This window comes from Aplidium turbinatum, chromosome 15 (assembly GCF_918807975.1).
Source record: "Aplidium turbinatum chromosome 15, kaAplTurb1.1, whole genome shotgun sequence".
NCBI lineage: Eukaryota > Metazoa > Chordata > Ascidiacea > Aplousobranchia > Polyclinidae > Aplidium > Aplidium turbinatum.
Window position 1 is genome coordinate 13,776,222 of NC_137486.1, and position 24,329 is coordinate 13,800,550.

The 24,329-nt window shown below is 36.1% G+C and overlaps 1 protein-coding gene across 1 annotated transcript; it reads right to left on the reverse strand.

Moving 5' to 3' along the window:
- Nucleotides 1-4,623: 4,623 nt before the first annotated feature.
- LOC145784815 (apoptosis regulator Bcl-2-like) lies at nucleotides 4,624-9,007 on the reverse strand. The gene is made up of 3 exons (XM_082596658.1): nucleotides 8,639-9,007; nucleotides 7,991-8,318; nucleotides 4,624-7,421 (listed from the first exon to the last, which is right to left on the reverse strand). Exons 1-3 carry the CDS (start codon nucleotides 8,884-8,886, stop codon nucleotides 7,257-7,259), a joined length of 741 nt encoding a protein of 246 aa, XP_082452784.1. The 5' UTR covers nucleotides 8,887-9,007; the 3' UTR covers nucleotides 4,624-7,256.
- Between the last annotated feature and the right edge of the window lie 15,322 nt (nucleotides 9,008-24,329).

Consider the following 24,329-nt stretch of genomic DNA (forward strand, 5'->3'; position numbering starts at 1 on the left):
ACAATGGCGCGGTCTACACTAAATTTTCGTATTGACTATATTGACCTATCTAAAAGAGATTATAATTAGCCAAATCTTTTTTTATGAAATCTTTGACAACTATCATATGAAGACAGTGCGGAAAACTTATCAATGACAACGGTATTTTCTTTTGGAATGCCAACAATAAAAGCGTCGTTTGTCTCAAACTATTTGTTTGTGTTTAAAACTTGTGAACTTGACTGGTTCTGTCAGGGGGGATTCTATTCAGCAGATTGGTAATGAAATAAACGCTATTTTAGAACAAGATCGTAGCCACGGGGAGCAATCCCCCAAGTTTTATTTTGCCTCATCCCTTAAAATATGTTTTAACAACGTTTTATTACCGCTATAACTTATGTTAAATGACGTTTTTCCCCCCCTAAAGGTTTCTTTCTGGCTACGTCACTGTTTCAGAAAAGCGTCAGCAGTTGTGTGTTGTTTCAGAGGATTCCAAAATCAAAGAAACGTCATCCACATCACCGTTAGTGAGCCCAAACTAGTTGGTTGGTTTTAAATCTTTATCCTCGGACTGACAAAGCCTTGATAGATTATTCCTGGTAGTTTCGTGTACTTGTAGAGGCTCTTGACGCAGGGCCGGTTACCGAGATTGGCAGAGTGAAGTTTTTTTTCCGATTGTTGCTGGGGAATTATTCCATTCACTAGGTGCCGCTGAATGGAGAGCAGTCCTGAAATGCGTTGCTCAAGCGCACATCCTGGGAGAGTCGAACCAGCGCCGCGTGATCTTGAGCATTGTCATTTAAAATTCGACAAGCCATTAGGCTTATGCGCCAAAAATTGTAACACTGCAAGTTACACATTGTCGACTAAGGCTAAATGGAATATGGCAACAAAATTCTCACTCGATAAAGTGTAGGCCTACAGCTATAAAAAACAATGACGAAATAAAATTCATTTGTCAATCGACCAGTGCAGTATCGACACGTAGCCTAACAAATTTCGAGTGTAGTTTAATTGCACAAACATTGTGTATTTAATAATAACACTGTTGTCACTCATAAAATATTTGAAACCGAATAGTCTACAGACCCTCCAAGAAGCACATAAAAATTTATCTTACCGGCGGTTTGCGCAAGCCGAAGTTTGGTCTGCGGTGTTGTAATCCTTTGGGCCAATTATTCTTAATGATTATGTAACGCATGCTGTATAAGTCAGGACCGTGAAAAGGATAATTTGGGCCGGGACAAATGAGATAGTCTGCTCCCCAAAAGAAAACACTTCAAAAAAGACATGTTTAAACAGCCACGTAACTCGTTGTATTAAAAAAGTGTTTAGTTTAGTGTTTCCTTTCAGTTTTTGGGGTCTTTTCAAAAACTCCCCTGCCAAGGTTCAAAAGTACCTCACGGACCGCCTGTTAACGCCGCTCAAGCAAGCTAGAAATTCCAATGAAATGTGTCACCACTTCACACATGGCTTTGAAGTGCTCTTTTAACATTTACGATTCGTGCGACAATGGAATTTCTATTGTGGCCTTATTTTCAATTCTACTTTTAACAAGCTTTCTGCTTCAAACAACAGCAACGTATGGGCCTTTATAATGCTGACTTGGAATCACAACAGCGTTCACAGTTCGATAAACATAATAGCACATGAGCTAAATATTAATGAGGATCAGAAATGTAAAATTTTATATATTTTCCAATTGATTGTAGCCTACATGTGGATAAAATTTTAATCTTTCTAGCCTTCTTGTCTGGCCATTTTCAACTCCCAACTTCAACTATCATTTAACAGCGTTGAATAGACACAACGCTCATTAATTATGGATCTGGCCTGGCAAGCCGTTTATGCACGTCAGAAGCAGCAAGGCTATGTATTATTTATGCCACCATCGAAAACGCTGGTGACTATTAGCGACCTACTATACATGTATTTCCAAGAACCATATTTTACAATGCATCGTGACAGTTGTCAAAGATCCAACAACTGAATGGCAATTTGTCTACATATTTGGACTAAGTTTCTAATGACAAAATACATGTGATTGTTAAGCTGAACCCAACTGTGACGCTTTCATTGTACAAAAGCTAGCAAGAATGTTAGGTACCAGCATCACATAACTCGCACAAAAACGACTTGTATTGTCCGGTAGGTTTAATTGAGTATTTGTCAAATGCTTTCAGAAAATTTAATATAGCAGCACTATGTCGTTAGTTGGTAATCTCAATCAGCGCGAAGCGCAATCACTCATTGTTTTACAAGCTGGGAACGAAACATCCTGTAAAACTATGTAAGTGATCTGATCGTCTTATTAACACGAGTATAACATGTGGCGACGTTAATACTACGCAAAAGTGCGGGTTGCGCTAATTTCGCACCGCTACCAGTAGCCTACAGTAATCTATTTCTGGAACAGGAATGAAATTAATTTTTGTCGTGTGTGGGCTGTAATATCACAGATGTTGTGTCGTGTTTCACAAACTATTCTGTAGTTATGGAATGTAATTATATTGAAAGTATCACTTTCAAAGGCTGGCGTTATGACATACGCCAGTCTGCAAAGCGACGGCAACCTATTATTATGTAGGCTACATAACTTGAGGTTACCGCTTTTCGCGCAACCGAATATGAAATCTTTGCAAAAGTTTGTAACATTTTACTGGGATTCTACTACACTTTTTATAAATTGTGCCACAAGCAATTAGCACACAGTGAACAAAATAACTTGTAAGTTACAGAACAAACAAAGTGAATTACCAGATCTTATTACTTAGCACGTTGAAAGGTTTTAATGCCGTACCGTCCTATGATTTTAATAAAAACTTCATTTCAAGCACTCTACTTTAAATGCATTGAAGCAAAATAAAGGTCCGCTCTACTTCTACTTGTGGAGACTGGACAAAAGAAAGTTATAAATTGCTCATTCGAATGAACAACGAACAATATCTGGCTGGCAAACAGAAATGTCGCCGATTCAGCAATGCAATTCGCTTTTCTGCACTTTTTGGAAAACTTTGCTCCTGTCAATAAAACTTTTACGAGACTGATAAATAGGTTGTTTGGAAAATGGATACCAACTACCCAGTGATGATTCAATGGATTCAAAACAATCATCTTCTCGGCTAGGCAATTGGTGCGGACGTATCACATTGCAAAGTTTTAGCCACTTCCATCCCAACAAGCAGCTTTCAGGAACCAGCTGTATTGTGATTGGTGATTTTTTTTTATCAAAGGATGCTTAAATCACGTAAGGTTGAAATTTGAGCAGCGTGTATTTCGCGTTATACGTAACACATCTTTTGACAAAAATCAACATACACTTTGCTAGTTACACTGTTAAAAGGAGATACTTCTGGACACAGAATGATACTGGGGGCCCTTAACCTTTTCAAGAGGCTTGGGAAGTTGAAGAAGCCATCGCGTATTCTTTAGATTTTATGTGCTTTTCTTAAAAGTGTCTTGATATGGGGGCAGAGGATCTCATTGGTACCGGGCCTAAATTATCCTCTCAACGGCCCTGCACTTCGCTTTCAATGTAAGCTGCTATCCCGCTAACACTTTATCCCGCAGTGCCCAAGAAAACTAAAAACAATGGCGGCATGCTGCAAACGTGCTTGCTTAAATCACGTGACTGTATTAGAAGGCATCGCTTCTTGTCTAAAAATAGATGATGAGGTTCAAAAATTTCCCATTGCCATGAAGCGTCACAGCGGCATTAAACTCCAGTTTGATTTGTTGGCAAACTAAAGGGTTGACCGATATAGTGCGGGTCTTTTTCCCCATTTCAAAAGCACTAAATTCAAAGACTTAGCATTGGTTGATCGTGGTGGTAGACAAGTTGTGCTGTCAACGTGTGAAGATCCGCTATCCGTTTTGACACCACGTTTTGTCAACCGTCAACAATACCAAGGATATAAGTTATGTCCATAGAAAATATAGAGGCCCCATTGTACTGCTTTGTCTCACTGTCGAGACAAGACTGGACAGACTCACATTCCCAGCGAGCAAAATCCATTCTTGTTACATAGAAATCCAAACACAATAACTTTCCCGGGACTATCAGGTGTTTTCTTGGATAATGCCACTGAATCATCAGAACAAAGTCTACTTATTCAGCTTGTGTGTGCACAAGCCACAACGATTCGTATAAGTCATAAGATATCCAAAGTACAAACTTATTTCCAACTAAGCAAGTATCTTTGATGCAGCATAACAAAAACAATTATTGGTAGGGTATATATGTCAACTGTAGCCCTTTTTTGGCTCAACTTATTGTTGCTTGAATATGTCACATCTACCAGACAAAACACCTAAACTTTTGTTTGCAGATGTGTTTCGCTGATGTTTTGGCACGTAAGAGCCGTATTCAGATAAACAAGAAAGTTCTTTTCTGCAGTGGTGCATGAACAAAGGCTTCTAACAAGATATATGGATGTATCGAACAAGTGTTGATTGTTGAGTTAGTAAAAGTAAAGGAAAAAGAAGCTCATAAAATCTTACATGATTGTCAAGCATTACATACAAGAGTTATGAAAAACTACTGAATATACAAGGTGATTTAAGAATCCAACAGACCAAAAATAAGTTAACTTCTCAAACCATAAAATACTTTTGTGATGGTTTATTTGTAAGTAATACACGAAAAAAATGAGTTAAGTTTAGATATTTTATGCCTTAAACAGTTAAACACAAGCCTTTGTTTTCTAAAATAGCGAAAAGCACTATTCGAACTTAATTGTATCGATAAAAGCTATAAATGTATTCATCAATTTCAACTCAATTGTGTGTGATCCAGGTATCAATAGAAACCAAACTTACAGCGTCTCTTAATACCGCGAGCCAACAACACAACCCATTAACTGCTAAGGGTATTCCCAAACTACTGGAACAAAATCCAATACTCTGAAGTAAATAAACTGTTGACTGGAAAGCTACTTCCACTCTGTGGGGATATACATGACGTAAGTACACCATATGCGTGACATTTTCAAAGAGCTAACATTTTGAAGACGAGGCGTTGCTTGCCACCTTGTATAGCCTACCAGGTGTTCGCACCTACTTACAATATTGCGGAAACTAGAATTGTTTCCGATCTTGGTTACTTGACTACAAGTCGAACTTACAATGTCTTCACTCAAGCGTGTACATAAGTTTACGACCGACAAAAGATAACACATGAAAATATAAGTTTTTCAAACTCAGACGTATTTGCGTGGCTGCCATCTGGCTTGCCATCTAGCCTTGGCTAATCCCACGGCCTGTTGCCATTAGAGATTTCAAATTACACCCATCACTAAATCTTCATAGCAACTTGAAATAAAATACAGGCTTTGTTTAAGGCATATGAAGCAAAATCTTAAATCTCTCTCGTAAAAATTCAAAATGTATGTACAAAAAATATTTTCTGAGTTCAATTTATTGAATACATTCATTTTAGCAACACTCAACAAAAAGATTATTTGATTACAAAGGTTGCATCCAGACACATTTAACTTATGTAGTTGCCCCTGCTGCATTCGAAAGGCTGTTTTAAAGCAGGTTAATAACTAGACCAGGGATGTCCAACATGAGATTTTTGTGCGGCCCTCTAGGCCTCTAGTCATTTCCACTCCAAGAACTATTTTTAGCAAAATTGCTAAAAGTTGAAAAATACTAACATTGTAAAATATTTTACTTCATGTTATAGTATTATACATAAAAGTAAACTTCGGTTTCTATCTATGTGTGAAATTGTGTGTGCTATTTGTTCCTATTTTCAAAGATAAAATTAATAATTTGGAATCGTTTTTTATGTACCCTTTTTAGCTTGAAATTTAATAGTTTCTGTAGCCCATCTAATTATTTAAAGTGACAATGCAGCCCACCACAATAAAAGGTTGGACATCCCTTAACTAGACATTCTGTATTGAGCAGCCTAGTGCTGGGGGTTTTATCTTTCGCATGTGGGGAAATATACATAAAGTTAAATAATTGAATATCGCTCCTCGATTTGCCATACATATCAAGCACACGGCATTTATGTCGACAGATGACTGGGGAGGATCTGTCATATCAACACATACGGTATATAAATGGAAATAACAGTACAAGAAAAATAATGAAAACGTTCATGCAAGAAAAAAACTGAAAAAAAAAATGGAGAAAGAAGTTCTTATTTCAACTTTCTACTTTCATCACAAGTAGTAGAAAAGTAAACGCGAAACGGTATGCACATTGAACAAAACACAAATAAGTAGCCATGTCCAATGGTTTCAATCTCATAGATGCACAGACTCTCTGCTTAAAATCATCAAAGAGTCTAGAAAGGTCAAGTGGAAAAGTACTACAAGTCTACAAGCATTTATTTTCACTCAATCATTCAGTTTTTCACAACCAGCAATCTTTATTGAAAATTACTTCCCAAAAAACTACAAAAATCACGCCTACTTCTTTCAGCAAATAGAAAATACAGCACTGAAAATGAACTAATATAATTCACCATACCAGTACAATATTTTCTATGGTCCACAAACTTTATTGGCCATAAAACTGGTAAAAATTGTTTACCGCGACTTCGTTCAAAGCAGATATTGCAACACAGTGAAATTGCAGATTGGAGGCATGAAAAAGCATTACCCAACAACAATAACTGTTTTAAGGAGGTTGTTAACCCTGTTTCCTTACAGAGAACAAAAATAGAAATGAAACAAAAACCAACATATTGTGAAGTGAAAAGACAAAGATTGACACCGCATGAAGGGCTGGCTATTTCACTTGTTTAAAATCTGCTTTTGGGTTTGGAAATCAATAAACTATGTACGTAGCTTTTTGTTTTAAGAGACAAAGTTGCTTTTCTGTTGACAATTTAGGATACGATATCACTGAAGTTTTCTGTTTTAAATTAAATCATAAAAATTTGTTGAAACAAAGTTGAAATAGCCATCCCTATCTAGTGATGTACATTGTACAATACTCATGCACAAATGCAAATAATGAAACTAAATTATGATATTCAGTAAAGAAAGAAATCTAATTATTTCAGTTGGAAACCGAACACTCCCAGAAGTAGGCTGTCAGGTCATTCACAACTGTTGACAATCTAATTTTAAGAAAATTGTTTTTATCATAGCAATTGTTCAAAAGATGTTTAATATATGGTAAACCAGACAGCAAAATCCGCCATTTTTATATTGATGGATTTTGCTGTCTGGTTAGACTGGTCAGTTTAATTAAAGGCTTTAACTCTTCACAAGACAATATTAAAAAATAAATACATAACCTGACTTAAAATACCATGGTTACTTCTTTGACAACATTAATGCCCCAAGACCAACACATGCGGCAATAACACCTACACGCATGACTGATTTTATCCCTGTGCCACAATCGTTAGCATCATACTCAACATCATTGGTGTAGTCAATTCTTGTTTCGCTGGCTTTACTCCACTTTGTAAAATTGTCCTAAAAAAGTTTTTGTTACAATTAATAAAACAAGAAGGGGCATTTATTAAGTGTGACCATACTTAGGAACATTACACTCTTGTCAAATAACTCTTGAGACATCGTTTGTTCACATACAGAACAACAGAAGTGTATGTTGTGGTTGCTGGGTGATATCGTTTCAGATTTGTATCTACAATCTAGGAAGTTACATAAAATTGCCTGCTTTGTACAAATGCAGGTAGGTCAGCCAACAATAACATCTACTTAACAAATTGGTTTTTATTTTGCTTATTTAGTATATACAGATATGGTGGAGTTTGCCTTTATATTGGTATCACTAAGAAATTTCAAGTAAAATTGAGGAGCACAATTATAATAAGCACCATGGACAAATTGATAAAACCCATCCATAAAAATTTGCTTGTGCTAATAGTTATTAGTTATGATGGCATTGTTGAGTAAATACATCATGTTGCAATTTTATGTCTAAATCCAATCAATAATTAGCTTAAGCTGATCAGTGATATCTTCACATTCACATCATACATTGAAAGATAAACTTAATGTGGCAAACAACAATTACTTACCCATCCACCTTGTTGAGTCAACCATTGTGAAAGTTCGGTATCCAAAAAGTTTGTCACCCATGAGATGATGTGATCCACAACCTCAAGTGAGTGGCATTCTACTGCTTTTACAGCGAAAAGGCCCGCAAAAATTAAAAGTGCAACCAAATGTCCCCATTTAATCTGGCTGTTTTCTATATTTGCACATTTGTCTTGTAAAACTGTTTCAACTTTTGGATTTTGAATGCTTGTCCTTGACACAAAGCTTTGCTTTAGAGGAAATTGAAACAGTTCTTGTGTGATTTTAGAGAATATGTGATCCACATCCTCAGAAGATAAGTCAGTTGTCCTAAAAAACAACAACAATTATAAGTATAGTAGACGAGTAGTATGTCATTGTCAATAATAAGTATCAAAGTGTCCAACTGCTTACATTTGATGTGCACCCAGTTTTTGAAATATAGTTTTTAAAATTATTGAAAAATTCAAAAAATTACAGTGCTATTGTTTTTTTTACCCCACCCAATACAGTATATATATATATTAAACTTTCAAACCTTCAGTTATTTTGTGCATATTATTCTGTTTGAAACAAAATAATTTGCAAAATCAACCATGGTATATATATATATTTCATTTTAAAGCAACAAACCAAAAAAAACAACTTACCCTATCTCTTCAAGCCAACTGAGAAATACTTGTTTATATATATCTTCATATTGTTTAGCCATATTACGCACAGAAAGGCAGAGTCTGGAAGGTACTGGCTGGGATAATGGTGAAGCATGGATAATATCTTGGCCATTTTCATGATTCAAATAAAGAGCTTGATCTTGAATAGATTTCTTTATAGGAAATACTGAACGAAGTTTGTACAACACGTAGTCTTCTACAACTCGTCTTGTCTTTTGAACCATGTTTGCTTGTTTTACAATTCAGGTATATATGTGCATCATTAACGAAATCAACTGCAAATGTGTACATGCACAGTGGTGGCTACTGATATTACATAAACTGACACTAGATCTGTGGTGTAACAAGAACATCACCTGTTTGAAAACTACATTATAATGAATAAGCAAAATCAGTTAGGTTCTGAAACTTGTATATTTTATTTAAAAAAGCTCTTGCCACCGTAAAGGCAGCTTATCTTATTCTATTCAAATAATATAACATCCTCAATAATGGTGAGGAACTAAAACAGAGGTTGGGAAATATCAGCTTCTATTTCTTCAATTATATTCATATATATGCAGCCGTCGAAATTAGCTTCCATCTACGACAGCAAAAACATTGCCGTCGCCAAATCAACAAACTTTAGATTGCGGCGGCAATTGTCGTATGCTTTAATCAAACGGAGTTTTATGCGCTCGTGTGCCACACGGCGGTAGCCCAGAGCATCACGCAAGCTGTTTTATGCGTTGACAATGCTCTTGTAAACTGTAAAAAGTTTGCAACCTTATAAATACTGGCTTAGTTGTTACGCAAAAGTTATGCTTTCATCGAATGCTTATTATTTACCGGTGTCGTTGCGAATATAAATCATGGTGAAGGTCGAAAGGAAGATACAGAAAGTGGAATTACCTGCTATAAAACAGAAGGAAAAGTTAGTGTGGTATTTCGCAAAATTTGTAAAGAATTTTATGACGGAAACAAATCAGAAAAGCTACGAGGTCAAGTTAAAAAAAGTAGTACAAAATTGGATAAATGGTCTTTGGCAGTAAAGAAAAGTAATGCTTCCGATCACATGGCATCGCGCGTTCATGAACGGGCAGTTTTGCATCTTTAAGTATTCCAGTGACGACGCGTCAACTCATCCTCCGATACAGCATCTGATGATTCCGATTCTGACTAGTTCTTTATCCAACAGACTTTGTGCTGCTTGCAGTATCGCAATTGTGCCGAAATTATGTTAGTGTAAACGTAAATCGAGGCAATCTTCTCGCAGGGAGCTATTAATTTTTTACCTGTACCTGGTTGAGCAATTAACGTTATTTCATGATATTTCAATGTCGCTAGATGTCGAATTAATATAAAACAAACGTAAATTTCTTATTGGGCATTGTTGTAAACGCAATATTACCCGCCGGGAAAATTAAATCAATTTGTGCTGACTCGAACGTTGAATCAACCCAAAAATTAACTTATAAACGTTTCTTTTCCCCCGGTGAGTTATTTAATGTGAATTACCATAACAGCGTGCGCATCGCGTTGCTCGCTTTATCGCTAATTTTGGTATTATCACATCATAACAAATCAAACAGTGTGATCGTGATGACTACTCTAGTCGATTTTTGCTTCTTGTTTTGGTACAATTTTTTGTAATAAACATTCACAGCAATTGCCGAGGCAATTTCAACATTTGCCGTTGGCAACGTTTTTGCTAAGTAAAAATATGCTAATTTTGAAGACTGCGCGAGTGTTCACAGCAAATAAAATAGTCCGAGGTGAAGTCTTGGTGCGATGTTTTTGTTGATTAAACTCACGCTGCGAGTAAATAACACAGGAAGAAATTTTGAACAATTTGAACATGGCAGTTAAAAAAGTATGAGAAATTCCTGACCTGCTGATGGTCATAGCAGCCTATACAATATTGGGCCACTGAAATTTTATGTGAGACTGTAGCTATCATATATGGCAACCATAACCTTTGAGGCCATGATCTCCTTTTAACTGGGATAATATAAAGTGTATGTATACAACATATAGTTTGGGACATGTAAGTTCAAGCACCTGTAATGAACACATGCAATTGGCAGGAACTAAAGAAAAAGATGGCAATAAATATACAATAATACATTGATAAAATATTAGTTTAGAAATAAATACCATTAATTTACACAGCCTGCAAATCTACTTGTTTACACTAAAATGTAGTGTACGGTATGTATATATGATTAGACTAGTCTTACAAGCAGGTTGGAGGTTTTCTTCTCTGAAAACCGAGCCACAGATGACAAATAAAACCCACAAATATGAACGAAACCTGTTTTTCCAAGAGTTTTGGTCATTTTAAGTGTACAACTGTACATAAAAAAACTATTTCATAGGTATGCTTTAAATCCTTTTTGATCTACTTGCAAAAAATGTTTGGCTTGTTTTCGCAATTTTTGACTGGTTAGAAACCTCTTTTTGCCTCGAAAAATTTGTAGGCTTTGACAACATTTCTTAAAAGTTCTATTAAATAGTTTTATAAGATTAAACTTATGAAAAAATAGGCTTTTACTGAGTGAACTAGAGCGATCAGTGGTGTAGCAAAGATCGTATGTGATTTTGTAATGCAAACATGATCATATACATCCAAAATTGATACAAAGAAATCATTTACCAACTATAATTTGCAACGGTAATTGTACCAACACAATTCAGGGCTGCTCTCTATTTAGCAATATCTGGCGGATTCAGAGACAACAGTTCAAACAACTATGAAAACTTTACTCTGACAATATCGGTAACCACTCTGCGTCAGTGGTATAAAAACCTCTACAAGTATACGAAACTGCCAGGACTAATCTATCAAAAACTTTTTCAGTCTGAGTATAAAGATTCAAAATCAACCATCTAACTGTTCATGTCTATAGTTCTGCTGATGAATTTTGATGCAGTACCGTAGTGTGTCAATTTTAAAAAATAACTTAAGCCTATTTCACACCACCATTCCTTAATTAATTATCTGCCTGTTACATTAATCTTTACAGAGCAAATATTAATAAAAAACCTGGCGTTTGTCACTTCGTTTTACTAAACAAATACCGGTAATAATAGCCTGGCCATTAAAAAGTCAACTTAAAAATTAATATTTTTCTAACCTTGATCTAAGATAAATCCATATGCAGTTGATTTTTAACACTCAAAGAATTGTGCTATGTATACTCTTCAGGCAATTGAGAAAAACTACTACTGCTTCCCCATTCGTGGACCGGGCTGTGGTTTTATCAGGCAAGACAGGCCAAACCTGTCAGCAAGAATAAACTAATAAAGAGAACTAGAGAAGTCTGAAGAGTTTCGTAAATAGTATTGCAAACATCGCCACCTAGAGGAAAATGTTCCATTGAAAATGTGGCTTCATGGCTTGAAAATAAAGAATAATAATAATTAATCATATTCGTGAAAGATAAAACTTTTACTTGATCTGTTGTGAAAACAGTACGTTAAGTTAAGTTAAGTTTGTTTGTTTATTGGCCGCTGCGAAAAATATGTACAATAAATCAAAACACAATGTACAGTAAAACTGTTGAAAAGTTTACAATAAAAAAAACGAGTAAAAAATGATGGTAGCATCACAGTAGCGGGAGGCTGCGAAGTGACCGTTCAAGGTCTTCAAGTCAAGCAGCCACCCTTAATTCATCAATGATAATTATAATTGAATAGTTGAGACAAAGAGATAATAATACATAAACAACGGTGAAGCTGTCCAAGAAGATAAGAAATCAAAAAACTGATTAGTAGGTTAATTTAGCATTTGTTTAATATGAGTCAATAATTTTCTTTTTGTACATTCTTTTAAAAATTGTGAATGAGGATTTGCGAATTTCATCTGATATATTATTCCAAATTTTTGCGCCAGAGTATTTTATTGAGCGTTGTAGTTTTGTGGTTGTGTATCGATAATAATAGTAATCTAGGTTGGTCGAGTTTCGAGTAGAAAAGTTGTGAATTTGGTTACATTTTTTAAAGTAGTTTTGAAAAGTGTCGGGTAATAAATTAAAACTAAACTGATACATAAACTTAGCAATTTCAAAGTTGTACAGATCTTTTAACTTTAGGATATTTAGTTGTTTATAAAAGGGTGTAACATGGTCAGCCCATTTGCCTTTCACAACAGCTTTGACTGCCTTATTTTGCAAAACACCAAGCTTTCCAATATGTGTTTTGTATGACGACCCCCAAATTGTCAGTCCGTATATTAGGTAAGGATGCACAAGAGAATAGTAAAGCTGAAGCATAGCTTTGGTAGATAAACAATGTTTTAATTTAGAGAGTATGCCAACAGATTTGGAGAGTTTGGAAGATAGAGCATCAATATGAGGAAGAAAAGATAGATTTTTGTCAATTAAGATACCAAGGTATTTAGCAGTGTGAACATTTTTTAGTTGGGTATTGCCGTAAAATACTTCAACATTAGTTGATTTTTGGTTGGTCTTGGGTGCAATTATTAAAAAGTTAGACTTAGAAGCATTTATCGTAAGTGAATTGGCTGTGATCCAACGTTTGATTCCTTTCAGTTCAAGATTAATTAAATTTTGAAGACGTAATAAATTATTGGCTTTAATAACAAGACAAGTGTCATCAGCAAATAATCTAGGAACAGAAGAAACACAGTTAGATATATCATTTATATAAAGTAAAAAGAGAAGCGGTCCTAATATGGACCCTTGAGGGACACCAAATTTTATTTCTTTTAATGTAGAATTTTCTTGACCAATAGACACAAATTGTTTACGATTTTTCAAGTAGGAAGTAAGTAAGGCATTGGCAACTCCTCGAATTCCATAATGATCAAGTTTATGCAAGAGTTTTTCATGATGAACTGTGTCAAAGGCTTTTTTAAGATCTAGTAAAACAAGTCCAGTCAATTCATTGTTCTGCATTTGCTCGTATGAGGAGGTAATAATGTCTAAAGCAGCATGACTTGTTGAATGGTTGGCACGAAAGCCATACTGAGTAGGCGTTAAGATCGAATGCTTATTTATAAACGACGTCAAACGTTTGAACATTAACTTTTCTAGAATCTTTGAAAAGCATGAGAGTAGAGAAATTGGTCTATAATTATTTGTTTCGAGTTTGCTTCCAGATTTATAAATTGGAATGACTTTAGCAATTTTGAGAACATCTGGAAATATGCCATTCGAAAATGCGTGGTCGAAAAGGATGGATAGAGGCAAGGCTATGATAGTGGAAGAGATTCGAAGGAAATAAGGCGAGATACCATCACTCCCTGCTGATTTATTTAACTTTAGCTGATGTATTTCTTCTGTTATTTCGTACACGTCTGGTGGTTCAAGGAAAATAGAAGAGGAAACACGGTTGCTTAAAAAGTCTTTAAAATTATTTGTTTTATCAGTTTCGACTCGTTCTGCGAGGTGGCTTCCGATATTGGCAAAAAAGGAATTAAAACTCTCAGCTATTATTTTTGGATCGCTTTCCAGTTTATCATCAACGCGAACACAATCAACATTTTGGGTTGTTTTCTTTTTATTGGGCAAAAGAGAATTCATAATACTCCAGATTTTTTTTGGTTCATTACTATTAATGTTCAGTTGGTTTTGAAAATACTGCTTTTTTGCTATACTTTTAATCTTTGTTAGTTTATTTGAGTATTTTTTGTAAATGTATTTTCCTGTTTCGCCTCCTGTTAGAAAGTGAGTTTTGTACATTTTTTGTTTGTTTCGTATGGAAACAAGCAATCCTCGAGTCAGCCAGGGTTTACTTTTTAATTTAGTTTGTCTACGAGAGAGTTGTTTAAGTGGAGCATGTTTATCAATTACGCTAGTGATTATTTTCACAAAGCGAGCAAACTTCAAGTTTAAATTATCAGATGTCAATTCAGACAATACTGGTAGTAATTCAGACATATGATTACTAAGGTCATTACAATATAGCTCAAGGTTAAAGTGCCGTTTGTCTCTGACAAAGTAGGCATTTGAACGAGAGCAGTTCTTTAAACCAGAAATAATACAGAATATAGGATAATGGTCCGAGAGGTCACTAGTGATTATACCAGGGATACCAAAACAGTACGGGATGCGCAACTACGCCCCTAGTGATCATTTTTGACGCCAACTGACGGTACACTCACACATGGCAGTGATGAGTGATCAGTGATGGCACATTTGCACAGTACTCAGCACCAGCAGTCAGTGACCACAGGAAATCAATAGTCTACGGTTATCGGTGATTAACCTGATCTGTGGGCTACTGTATATTTTAGTTAAATTGTAAGGCCAATTTACAGAGACATTGCAGCCCGTGAGTAGAAATATATTTTAATGTTACAATTGGTTTATAACTAAGGGTGTTCACTGTGTGGTTAGTGTTAAAATCAGTATTATTCAAGAAGGAGTAGATTACCTGACTCTAACTGACTATTTTATGCATGAAGCCTAACCCTTTCTAAAAGTTACTGATAAGTGGCACATGAAAACAGATGTGTAGTGGTGTCAGGCCTAACTGTCCAATTTTGCAAAGAGACATTGAGGTTAATCTGGTATTAAAAAATGATTGCCTACTGTATTTTAATCATTATGTAATACTGTAGGCCTATATACTATAGCCTAACTAACCAAATATAGAGCTTTGCAAAAGGGTGCAACCTATTTCGTCCCTTGAACACTTCGTACCCCGATTTCAGAGGACGAAATCAGAGTACGAATTGTTCAGGGACGAAATAGGTTGCATTCTTTGCAAAACACATTTATGTTATGTGCTGTAGAATAGAAATTATTAATGCTATTTATTAACCAAAACATACAATTTTGCAACATTACAATTTTGCTTACCCTATTGTACGGTACGGTAACTCCCTAAAACAGTAATTCTGTTTATTTATAGCTTTTCTACTTGTACAATATTACAGTTCAAGGTGAAATTCTGCTCCAGTATTATAAGATTTTTTATGCAATATGGGATACTATTGTTGTGCTCCAGGGTGCAAAGTTGGTAATCGTGCGTTTAAAAGAACTGGGGAAAAAGTTTCAATGTTTCGATTTCCAGCAGATCCTGAATTGCGTAAGGCTTGGATTAGAGCTATATCCAGGGAAAATTTAACTGTGACACCACACACAAGAATTTGTGGTAAGCATTTCTACGGAGATGATTTTGAAACAACATCAATCGATAGCCACTTAGATCGCCAACAACGCAGAGAGTCTGCGAAACTTAATCAGCCACGGTTGAAGCCATCAGCTGTGCCTCGCATTTTTGCTGGCCTGCCTCACTATCTGACAAAACCGGCTCCAGTAAAGTGCTCAACTTCTGCTGCAACTGCCACAGAAAGACTGAAAAAAGACAAAGCTAAACTTCAAGATCAAAATGAAGAATTTCTGTTGCAAGACTCTTGTTGTGATTTGGGTTCTTTAAAAGATAAACTCAATGAAGTGGTTATTCCTTCTGGATATATCAAATTGTTAAAAGAATCTTCTTTGGAATTCCACTTTATAACATATAACAATGGCAGCCACATTTCTCCTCAGTTAATGGCATCTTTGGTGGTAGGGGAAACTTTAGATGTGCATGCATTTGTATGTTCTATTTCTGTGCCACAAGAAACATTTCAGCATCTGATGAGCTCCGATTCATTAAGCAAAGTATCAGAGCTTTGCAATATTCTGGCATTCTGCAAAAACCTTATAGAATCACCAAGTGGTAACAATAGTAAGACTTTTGCCAAGTCGGCTGTTGCAGCCCTTGAGCAATGCAAAGCAAACCTGGAAGAAAACGAAAGCCAAGATGAAGGTTTACCCCTAATTCAATTTGTGTCCGAGCAACTTCAGTTGTTGTACATAGATAAAAATGGCCGACGGTATTCACCCAGGTTACTAACCATGTCGTTTCTGTGGCAGCTCACTAGCAACTCACTATACAAAAAGCTTAGTGAGTTTTTTATACTGCCATCAGTCAGAAGACTTCAGCAAGTTTCGAGTGATTGTAATGTAGAGACTAAATCTATAGATTTGCAATACCTGAAGCAACGAACTGTCGACTTATCTGAAGGAGAAAAAATGGTAACCTTGCTTATTGATGAGGTATACACTGCACAAAGGGTTGAATATTGCAATGGCGCTTTCATTGGATTAACAGAGGAAGGCCAACGAGCGAAAACCGTGTTGACATTTATGGTGCAATCAGTATGTAAAAAATATAAAAATGTTGTGTGCCTGGTGCCAATTGAAAAGATAAGTACACAGCTGCTTCGAACCTTCTTTAACAAAGTGATGCAATCTCTAGATGAAATTTTCTTTGTTGTTGCTATATCTGTTGACAATCATGTGTGCAATAGGTAAGCTTATAATATGCTTGATGACAACTATCTATAGCAAATTTAATAGGATTACAGGGTGTTTCAAAAATTTAACACCATTAACCTTTAATATGTATTAAAATCAAGGTTGTGAAAAATCCTATGTTTATGGGTTTTTTTACAACAATGATTTCAATACATTTCAAAGGTAAATGGTGTCAGATTTTTTTAAACACCCTGTCACGTATTATATTTTAATCCTATTTCAATATTGTTTTTCACAACCCGTCCATAAAACAGAATTTTTAAAAATGTGAAAATAGAAGAAATGCTGTTCAGAATTGTTGTTAAACCTTGATTATCATTTTATAATAACATGCTAAAGCATTAGGCTATTGTTTTCACATTCAATCAAAGTCCAACCGGTTTTATGATATCTGAAAATTTTTTGCAAAAAAATTGGACTGCAAATGGTTAAAATGTAATAGTTTTTATACAAACAATTTCTGCACTAAAGTCCCAATATGGAGAAAAGTTACAAGTTTATTGCAAACTGTTTTTCGCCAGTTTTTTTTTTTGGCTGACAAAACTGAAACAACCTCGATTGAAAGAAGTGGTGTCACGTTTTTTGAAACATCTTGTCTATTGAATGAAACTGGTTTAATATTACATGCTAAAATTTATGTGTGATTTATAATGGGTTATGCATTTTCAGGAAGTTGTTTATGGATTTATGTGGAAGCAATAAGCTCTCAAACAGCATTGCACACCCTTCAAGGAATGGAGAGCGTTTATTTCTCTTGTTTGACTTCACCCACAACTTTAAAAAAATTTTTAACAATTTTGTGAATAAGAAGCGATTCCACATTCCTCATATTTCTGGTGCTGAACATATTTTGGGAGAGCAATGCACAGCTGAATTTGCACATATAAAGCGCTTGTACACTCTTGAAGAGCATAAACCTCTGAAAGTAGCATTTGCACTGAAGAAGGCATCACTTAACCCAAGCAATATTGCCCGCACCTCACCTCTACACGCTTTAAGTAAGTACAGTAGCTTTTGTAAGCAGGGCTCAAATGAAGATCCTCCCCGGTCCTTTGGAGTGATGATGATCGCCCCTACAAAGGTTGACTCAAACTTAACTTCCCTCTCCCCCAGAAAATGGTCACGGGATCTTCAGTTGATCCTTTAACCCTATGCAGGCTACATTTTCACATTATTTAGTCATCTAACTTGTTTTAGTTTGTATAAGAAAATTACATTATATATTTATTGTATCATAAAACAATGAAAACTATTAATACTACAAAAAGTGCTCAATGCCAAGCAAAAAGGCAAAGCAGAGCGAATTAAATCAAATATAGTTATTATTATTTGAAGCCTTTACAAATTGTTTCACCTATCGGATCATCAGAAGGTCTTATTCAAATAGATTCTATTTGAATAAGACCTTCTGATGATCCGATAGGTGAAACAATTTGTAAAGGCTTCAAATAATAATAACTATATTTGATTTATTGTATCATATATATATAATCCAGAAATTGATTGCAGCAGTTGCAATTCATATATTATATATATATAATTTTGGTTTTTCACTTGCAGGTGTGTTTAGTGAATCCACCGTAAATGGACTTCTTATGTATGCTGACACCAATCCGGGCTTTAAGGAAACTGCCAAATTTCTCCAATTCATCTGCAATGTTTGGAAGGTGATGTCTGTCAAAACACCATTCAAAGGTATATTTTCCAAGTGTGATTAATATTTTTAAATATAGCCAGTCGTTACGGCACGTCGGCACAGGTTACTAGTTTTCTCTGGGCATATTTTCTGTACAGTTTATGCACAACTTTTTAGAAAGCTGCACAAAGATTTTTTGCAATTGAAGTAAAACATTTGGATTTTTTCCTAGAATTTTATTACTTTTTTGTACAAATGACCTAGTTGTTACTTACAGAGTAAGTTTAGAAGCTCATTGAAAAATCAATCTGATTATGTTTTGAATTTTGAGACTAAAAGATGCAAAAATGCACACGGCCTTGCACTTGGTATACAGGGAACCTTTACTTTAGAACTCTAACCAGCCTTCACTATTTTTAACAACTTTTATATATATATTTCAGGCATGGCAAAAAATGATGAGATGTGCATGCCAATGAAGTTCACTTCAACGGAAGAAGAAAAACCTGCAAATTTACGCTTTCTTAAGTCAGCAAAGGATATTTTAGTGAAATGGCAGCAATCCGGCACTTCTGGGCTTACAGACCAAACATTCCTAGCATGCATTCAAACCATGTCTGCAATGCCTGAACTTGCTCAATACTTGCACGACAAGATTGGATTGAAGTATGTGTTACCGGGAAAATTTACCTCTGATCCAATCGAAGGCCGTTTCGGGTGGTACCGCCAGGTTAGTGGAGGAAACTTTTTTATGTCCATAAAGCAACTGCTTGAGGCAGAAAAGAAAATACGCAAGTTGAGTTTGCTTCAACAACATGGCATACTGGCTGCATCCAAATTATGTTCGCTTGACTCTATTTCTCTGGGAAGCGGAAAGCTTATTAATGCAGACAGCTCCATTGTTTCTTGGCTCGAAAGGTTTTTCTCAGAGGTAACACTTGATGATTTGTCGGAGACAGATGCAAATGTGGCATATTTTGTGAGTGGCTACATTGCAAGAAATATATCCCGAAGACGACGGTGTTCGCCCTGTAAAGTTCGGTTGGTAAAAAGTGATGACTGCCCAGCCCCAACATGTGAATCTGAAGAGCATGTGAAATTGTTTGAAATTGCCAATCGAGGTGGTCTGTCTGTCCCAACAGAATTTTGTTTTTCTGCAACAACATTGGCTGTTCACTATTACAGTGCAGTGATATCTGATTATAATGCAAAAGAGAAGTTGTGGACTGCACCAAACCAGCACTCCGTGTTTATACGAGCCCTGAAAAAGATAGTGGAGGCGTCGAACGTTTACAGAGGTGCATTCAAACAGATGTGTTCTGCAGGCCACTCAAATTTCGAACTTATTCTTCAAACAGCATTTAATTGTTTTGCTAAAAATGAGTTGAAACGTTTTAATGCACCTGGACGTGAGGAACCAGAGAAAACGGCCCGGAAAGTACGAAAACTTACCAGTGGCAGTGGTACAAAAACTGCATCATGACTTACATTAATTAGAAATTTAGGAAAGCCACGGACCCTTTAGCCCCCCTGCTACGTCTATGGTTATTTTACCGGTACTAGTTGTAATGTATTGGAACCGCACCGTTGCACTCTTAATTTTGTGTGGGAATTCGCCCTTGCCAGTGTCCCGCGTTTTGCTTTACGCGCTTTTCATGAGAGCAAGTCTTTTAGGCGCAGACAGTTAGGCGCCAGTCAAATAGGCGCGCACACTGTGGTCTGTGGCGTCTGGATATTTAGGTGCGGAGCACTGTGGCGCCCGTTCATTTAGGTGCTATTCCTAGTAAAGTCTGCAGATTGTATCAGCTTGGCATGTAGGGCAATGCTTTTCACACAAAATGTTGTATTGAACAGAAAAACATAATGTTTTTTAATGCGCGTGTTCGGCACTTATTTGTTGTTAGTCCAGGTTTGCGGCGGCGAAAGCTTTATCAATAAATTATTCAAGTTTGCGAACATAACTGAGTTCACTTTTAGTGAGTCAAATAATAACTACCGGTACACTAAACATCAGTAAAAAATATACCGTAGTCTATATTCAAGCGGGTGGTAGGCTTGAGTGAAGAGTAGCCTAACTTAGTTTTCCATCAAAACCCCGACTAGGTTTAATAGCGAGCAAAGTCGCACCATTATGCTTGCAACTTGTAGGCAGGGTTCATAATGCTCTATGGAAATGTATTATTATTCATGTTGTAAAGCGTTGTCTCATACGTAGCCTACTCGCAATACGACCAGTCGACCAATCCATCCCGAGTAAAAGTAATTGCGAAAGATAACAGATTAAGTAAAGTTCCATCTGGCTGCAACCTGTGTTCAGGATGCATTGCAAATGTCCTGTGGAGATGTGCTAACACCAAGAGTAGTAGAGCGTTGTCTGGCACCTCATCTCCACACGCGCATTAACAAAACAACATATGTTTCTAACCAATGTAACATTATATGTGAAAAGCATTGCCCTACATGCCAAGCTGATACAATCTGCAAACTTTACTAGGAATAGCACCTAAATGAACGGGCGCCACAGTGCTCCGCACCTAAATATCCAGACGCCTAACTGTCTGCGCCTAAAAGACGTGGACCCCTTTTCATGACGTCATAATTGGTCGCCTTTAGGCTTTCTTGACAGTGTTGTGCTATTTCTTCTTACATTCTGACATTTATTACATTATTACAATTATAAGTTCAATCGACTTAGTGTCGGAGTCATGTTGTAGTTGTCGAAGTCTGTGCAACATTACATGGTGTCAGAGATGGATTCGATGCAAGCAACAAAGTCAGAGATGAATTTCCAACAAGGAAATGTTGCAGATAATTTTAAAAAGTGGAGGCAGATGGTCGAGTTAACGTTCAAATTTGCGAATTTTTGTGATAGTAGGAAAACTAATCACCGAACGTCTAGGCCATTATACCCGCAGTCAAATCTAGAAGAATGCAGCTACTTGTTGCTGCTGATGAAAACGCTATTGCTGATGAAAGCGTTGCTGCTGATAAAAATGTTATTGCTGATAAAAGCGTTGCTGCTGATGAAAACGTTATTGCTGAATGCTGATGAAAACGTTGCTGTAGATGATTTTAACGACGAGCCCAATGTGCCATGTAAAAATAATATGCCAGCACCGTGTACTACCCGTTCTGGCCGGATAGTGAAGCCGCCTGATAGATATGGTGTTTGTGTAACTTGAATCGTTTTGTATGTATAGTGATACGTGGAGATTTCGTGTTGTGCATCATGCATACAATGTAGACTTGTGCTGTTATCGGAGTTTGCACAACGAGAGTATACGAACTATAAGTTTAATGCTTGCTGTTCACTTTGAGTCACTGGAAAATTGTGTAGTAAACGTGACATCGTTATTGCATCTGCAGTTAATAGTGTACTCCACTCCATAATTTTAATCTGTTTGTGTATCGATAGATAGTTCCTTTCTTTCTTCAGACAAAGGGGAATGTAATGTATTGGAACCGCACCGTTGCACTCATAATTGTGTGTGGGAATTCGCCCTTACCAGTGTCTCGCATTTTACTTTGCGCGCTTTTCATGACGTCATAATTGGTCGCTTTTAGGCTTCCTTGACAGTGTTGCACCATTCTTTTTACATTCTGACATTTATTACGTTATTATAATTATAAGTTCAATCGACTTAGTGTCGGAGTCATGTTGTAGTTGTCGAAGTCTGTGTAACATTACACTAGCAAGCTCCTACTTATTCCTTGTTGTTTGCAATTAATTTTGACAAAGTACTTGAAAAGATAGAAATCGTTTGAATTTGCATAACGTTAGAAATAACTAATTTATTTGGTCGATATGCGTTGTATTTAATGTGCTGGCGTTATTTTATCATAGAACTTTACATATTTCTTGATTTTACAATTGTTTTTTAACAACGTAACTGAAGATGCAAGTCGTTTACACATGCGAAACGTTGGAAATAAAACAGAGAAGATGTCAGTCACTTGTATATTGCAAAACGTTAATCATCATTGTGCTTATATGGTAACTGCAGGCTTTGCAAATAGCTTAGAAAAGCAATGGCTTTTATTGCGACAACGTCGTACCTTCAGTTGGCGCCTCGTATTTGTAGTTTCGCATCCCTGAATGTTTAGGTATCCCTGGATTATACCAGGCAGGATAGCGTTTGAAGTGTCATTTTTTAAAATGTTATCAATAGTTGATGAAGAGGTATCAGTCACTCTGGTTGGTTCAACTATCAGAGGGTACACTCCATTGCTTTCTAGCATGTTTAAATATTCGGTCACACCAGGAAGATTGCAATTAGTGATGTTTATATTAAAGTCCCCAAGAAGATAGTACTTTTCATTCTTTTCGTTCAGAGTGGTTAGGGAATTATTTAGATCTTGAACAAAAGAAGATAAATTAGTTCCTGGGTGTCTGTAGAGTGCACCAACTATTAGTTTAGATTGAGTGGTCAAGTTTTTGATACTAATCCATAAGTTTTCACAGTAATCGGAATCGACTTTACAATGATTTAAAACAGAAAAAGAATAACGGTTGGAAATATATCATGACCCCACCAGCAGAGGTTAACGAGTTTTCATATACAAAGTCGTAGCCAGGAATAGCAATGTTTACCAATGGTGCTGTTTTAATGCGAGTTTCAGTGATACATATGACGTCAGGAAGGGTTTGTAGTGTTGTAAGAAAATCGTACAAAGAATCGTAGTTTTTTTGGATGGACCTAATATTAATATGAAGAAATGCTATAGTTTTATTTTGGTTTCTATAAAGTGCTGGAGAATTTTGTTCGTAATAGTTACTTGGGCTAATATTCTGTACAAGCGACTTGTTATAGAGTTTCACACAAATCAAAGTTGTCGTTAGGATTGCAAATGAACGTGGCTGGTTGACTTGAACGCAAAAATTCAAAAGGATTATAATCAATCGAGCTAGACATGAGCAAGCAATTTCAGGCGCATTCTTAGAACAACACATTAGTTCAGGGCTAGTCGCTTTCTATTTCGGTGTCAGAGGCAGTTTCCAATGAAGTATTTACGTTTAGTAGCAAAGGTTGATAATTTAGCTTATTAAAGTCAATGTCAATTCCAACCTTAAACAAATCATCATAACTATTAATATGCAGCCATTGTCCAGTACCTTCATCTTTTCCATCTTTTACCAGTCCTGCTTTTTTAGCCGATCTTTTCATACGAATTCTTCCATTGATGGTGTGCGCTAGAACAAATTTACCGTCGCAATGATTTTTTACATATGAAAGCAGTTTGGATTTTAGAGTGGTTAGGTCTTCTGTGATAAAGGCATTGTTGAAATCGTGGTTTGCCTTCAGGTTTTTCTTCGCTCTAATTATTTCATTCCGTTTTTTGCAGTTGGAGAAGCGAACGATGATCGCTCTAGGCTTGCCTCTTGAGCGCTGTTTCCCAAGGCGATGCGCTCACTGAACTTCATTCTCGTTCAAACTAACGTGTAGTGTTTTTGCAATTTTTAATATTGTTTCTTCTCCATCGTCACTGTTAGAATTGGTTTCAGGTACTCCATGGATTCGTAAGTTTTCACGTCTGCCGTATTGTTCTAATTCATCGGTCTTTGCAATGTTTAGATTCAAGGCTTGTTTTAGTTTCAAATTTTCCTCACTCAGTAATTTTAGATGGCTTTTGCTCTCTTTGAGTTCCTTTTTTATAATTTTAATTTCTTTAGCTAAACTCTTTACTGTATTGTTTATTTCTTTAAGTTCTTGTCGGTCTT

Coding starts and splice junctions, on each gene's coding strand:
- LOC145784815 (XM_082596658.1), bottom strand. CDS start 8,886: ATGGTTCAAAAGACAAGACGAGTTGTAGAAGACTACGTGTTGTACAAA. Junction 8,319..8,638: donor AGTTGGCTTGAAGAGATAGG/GTAAGTTGTTTT, acceptor GTTGTTTTTTAG/GACAACTGACTTATCTTCTG. Junction 7,422..7,990: donor TGACTCAACAAGGTGGATGG/GTAAGTAATTGT, acceptor AAACTTTTTTAG/GACAATTTTACAAAGTGGAG.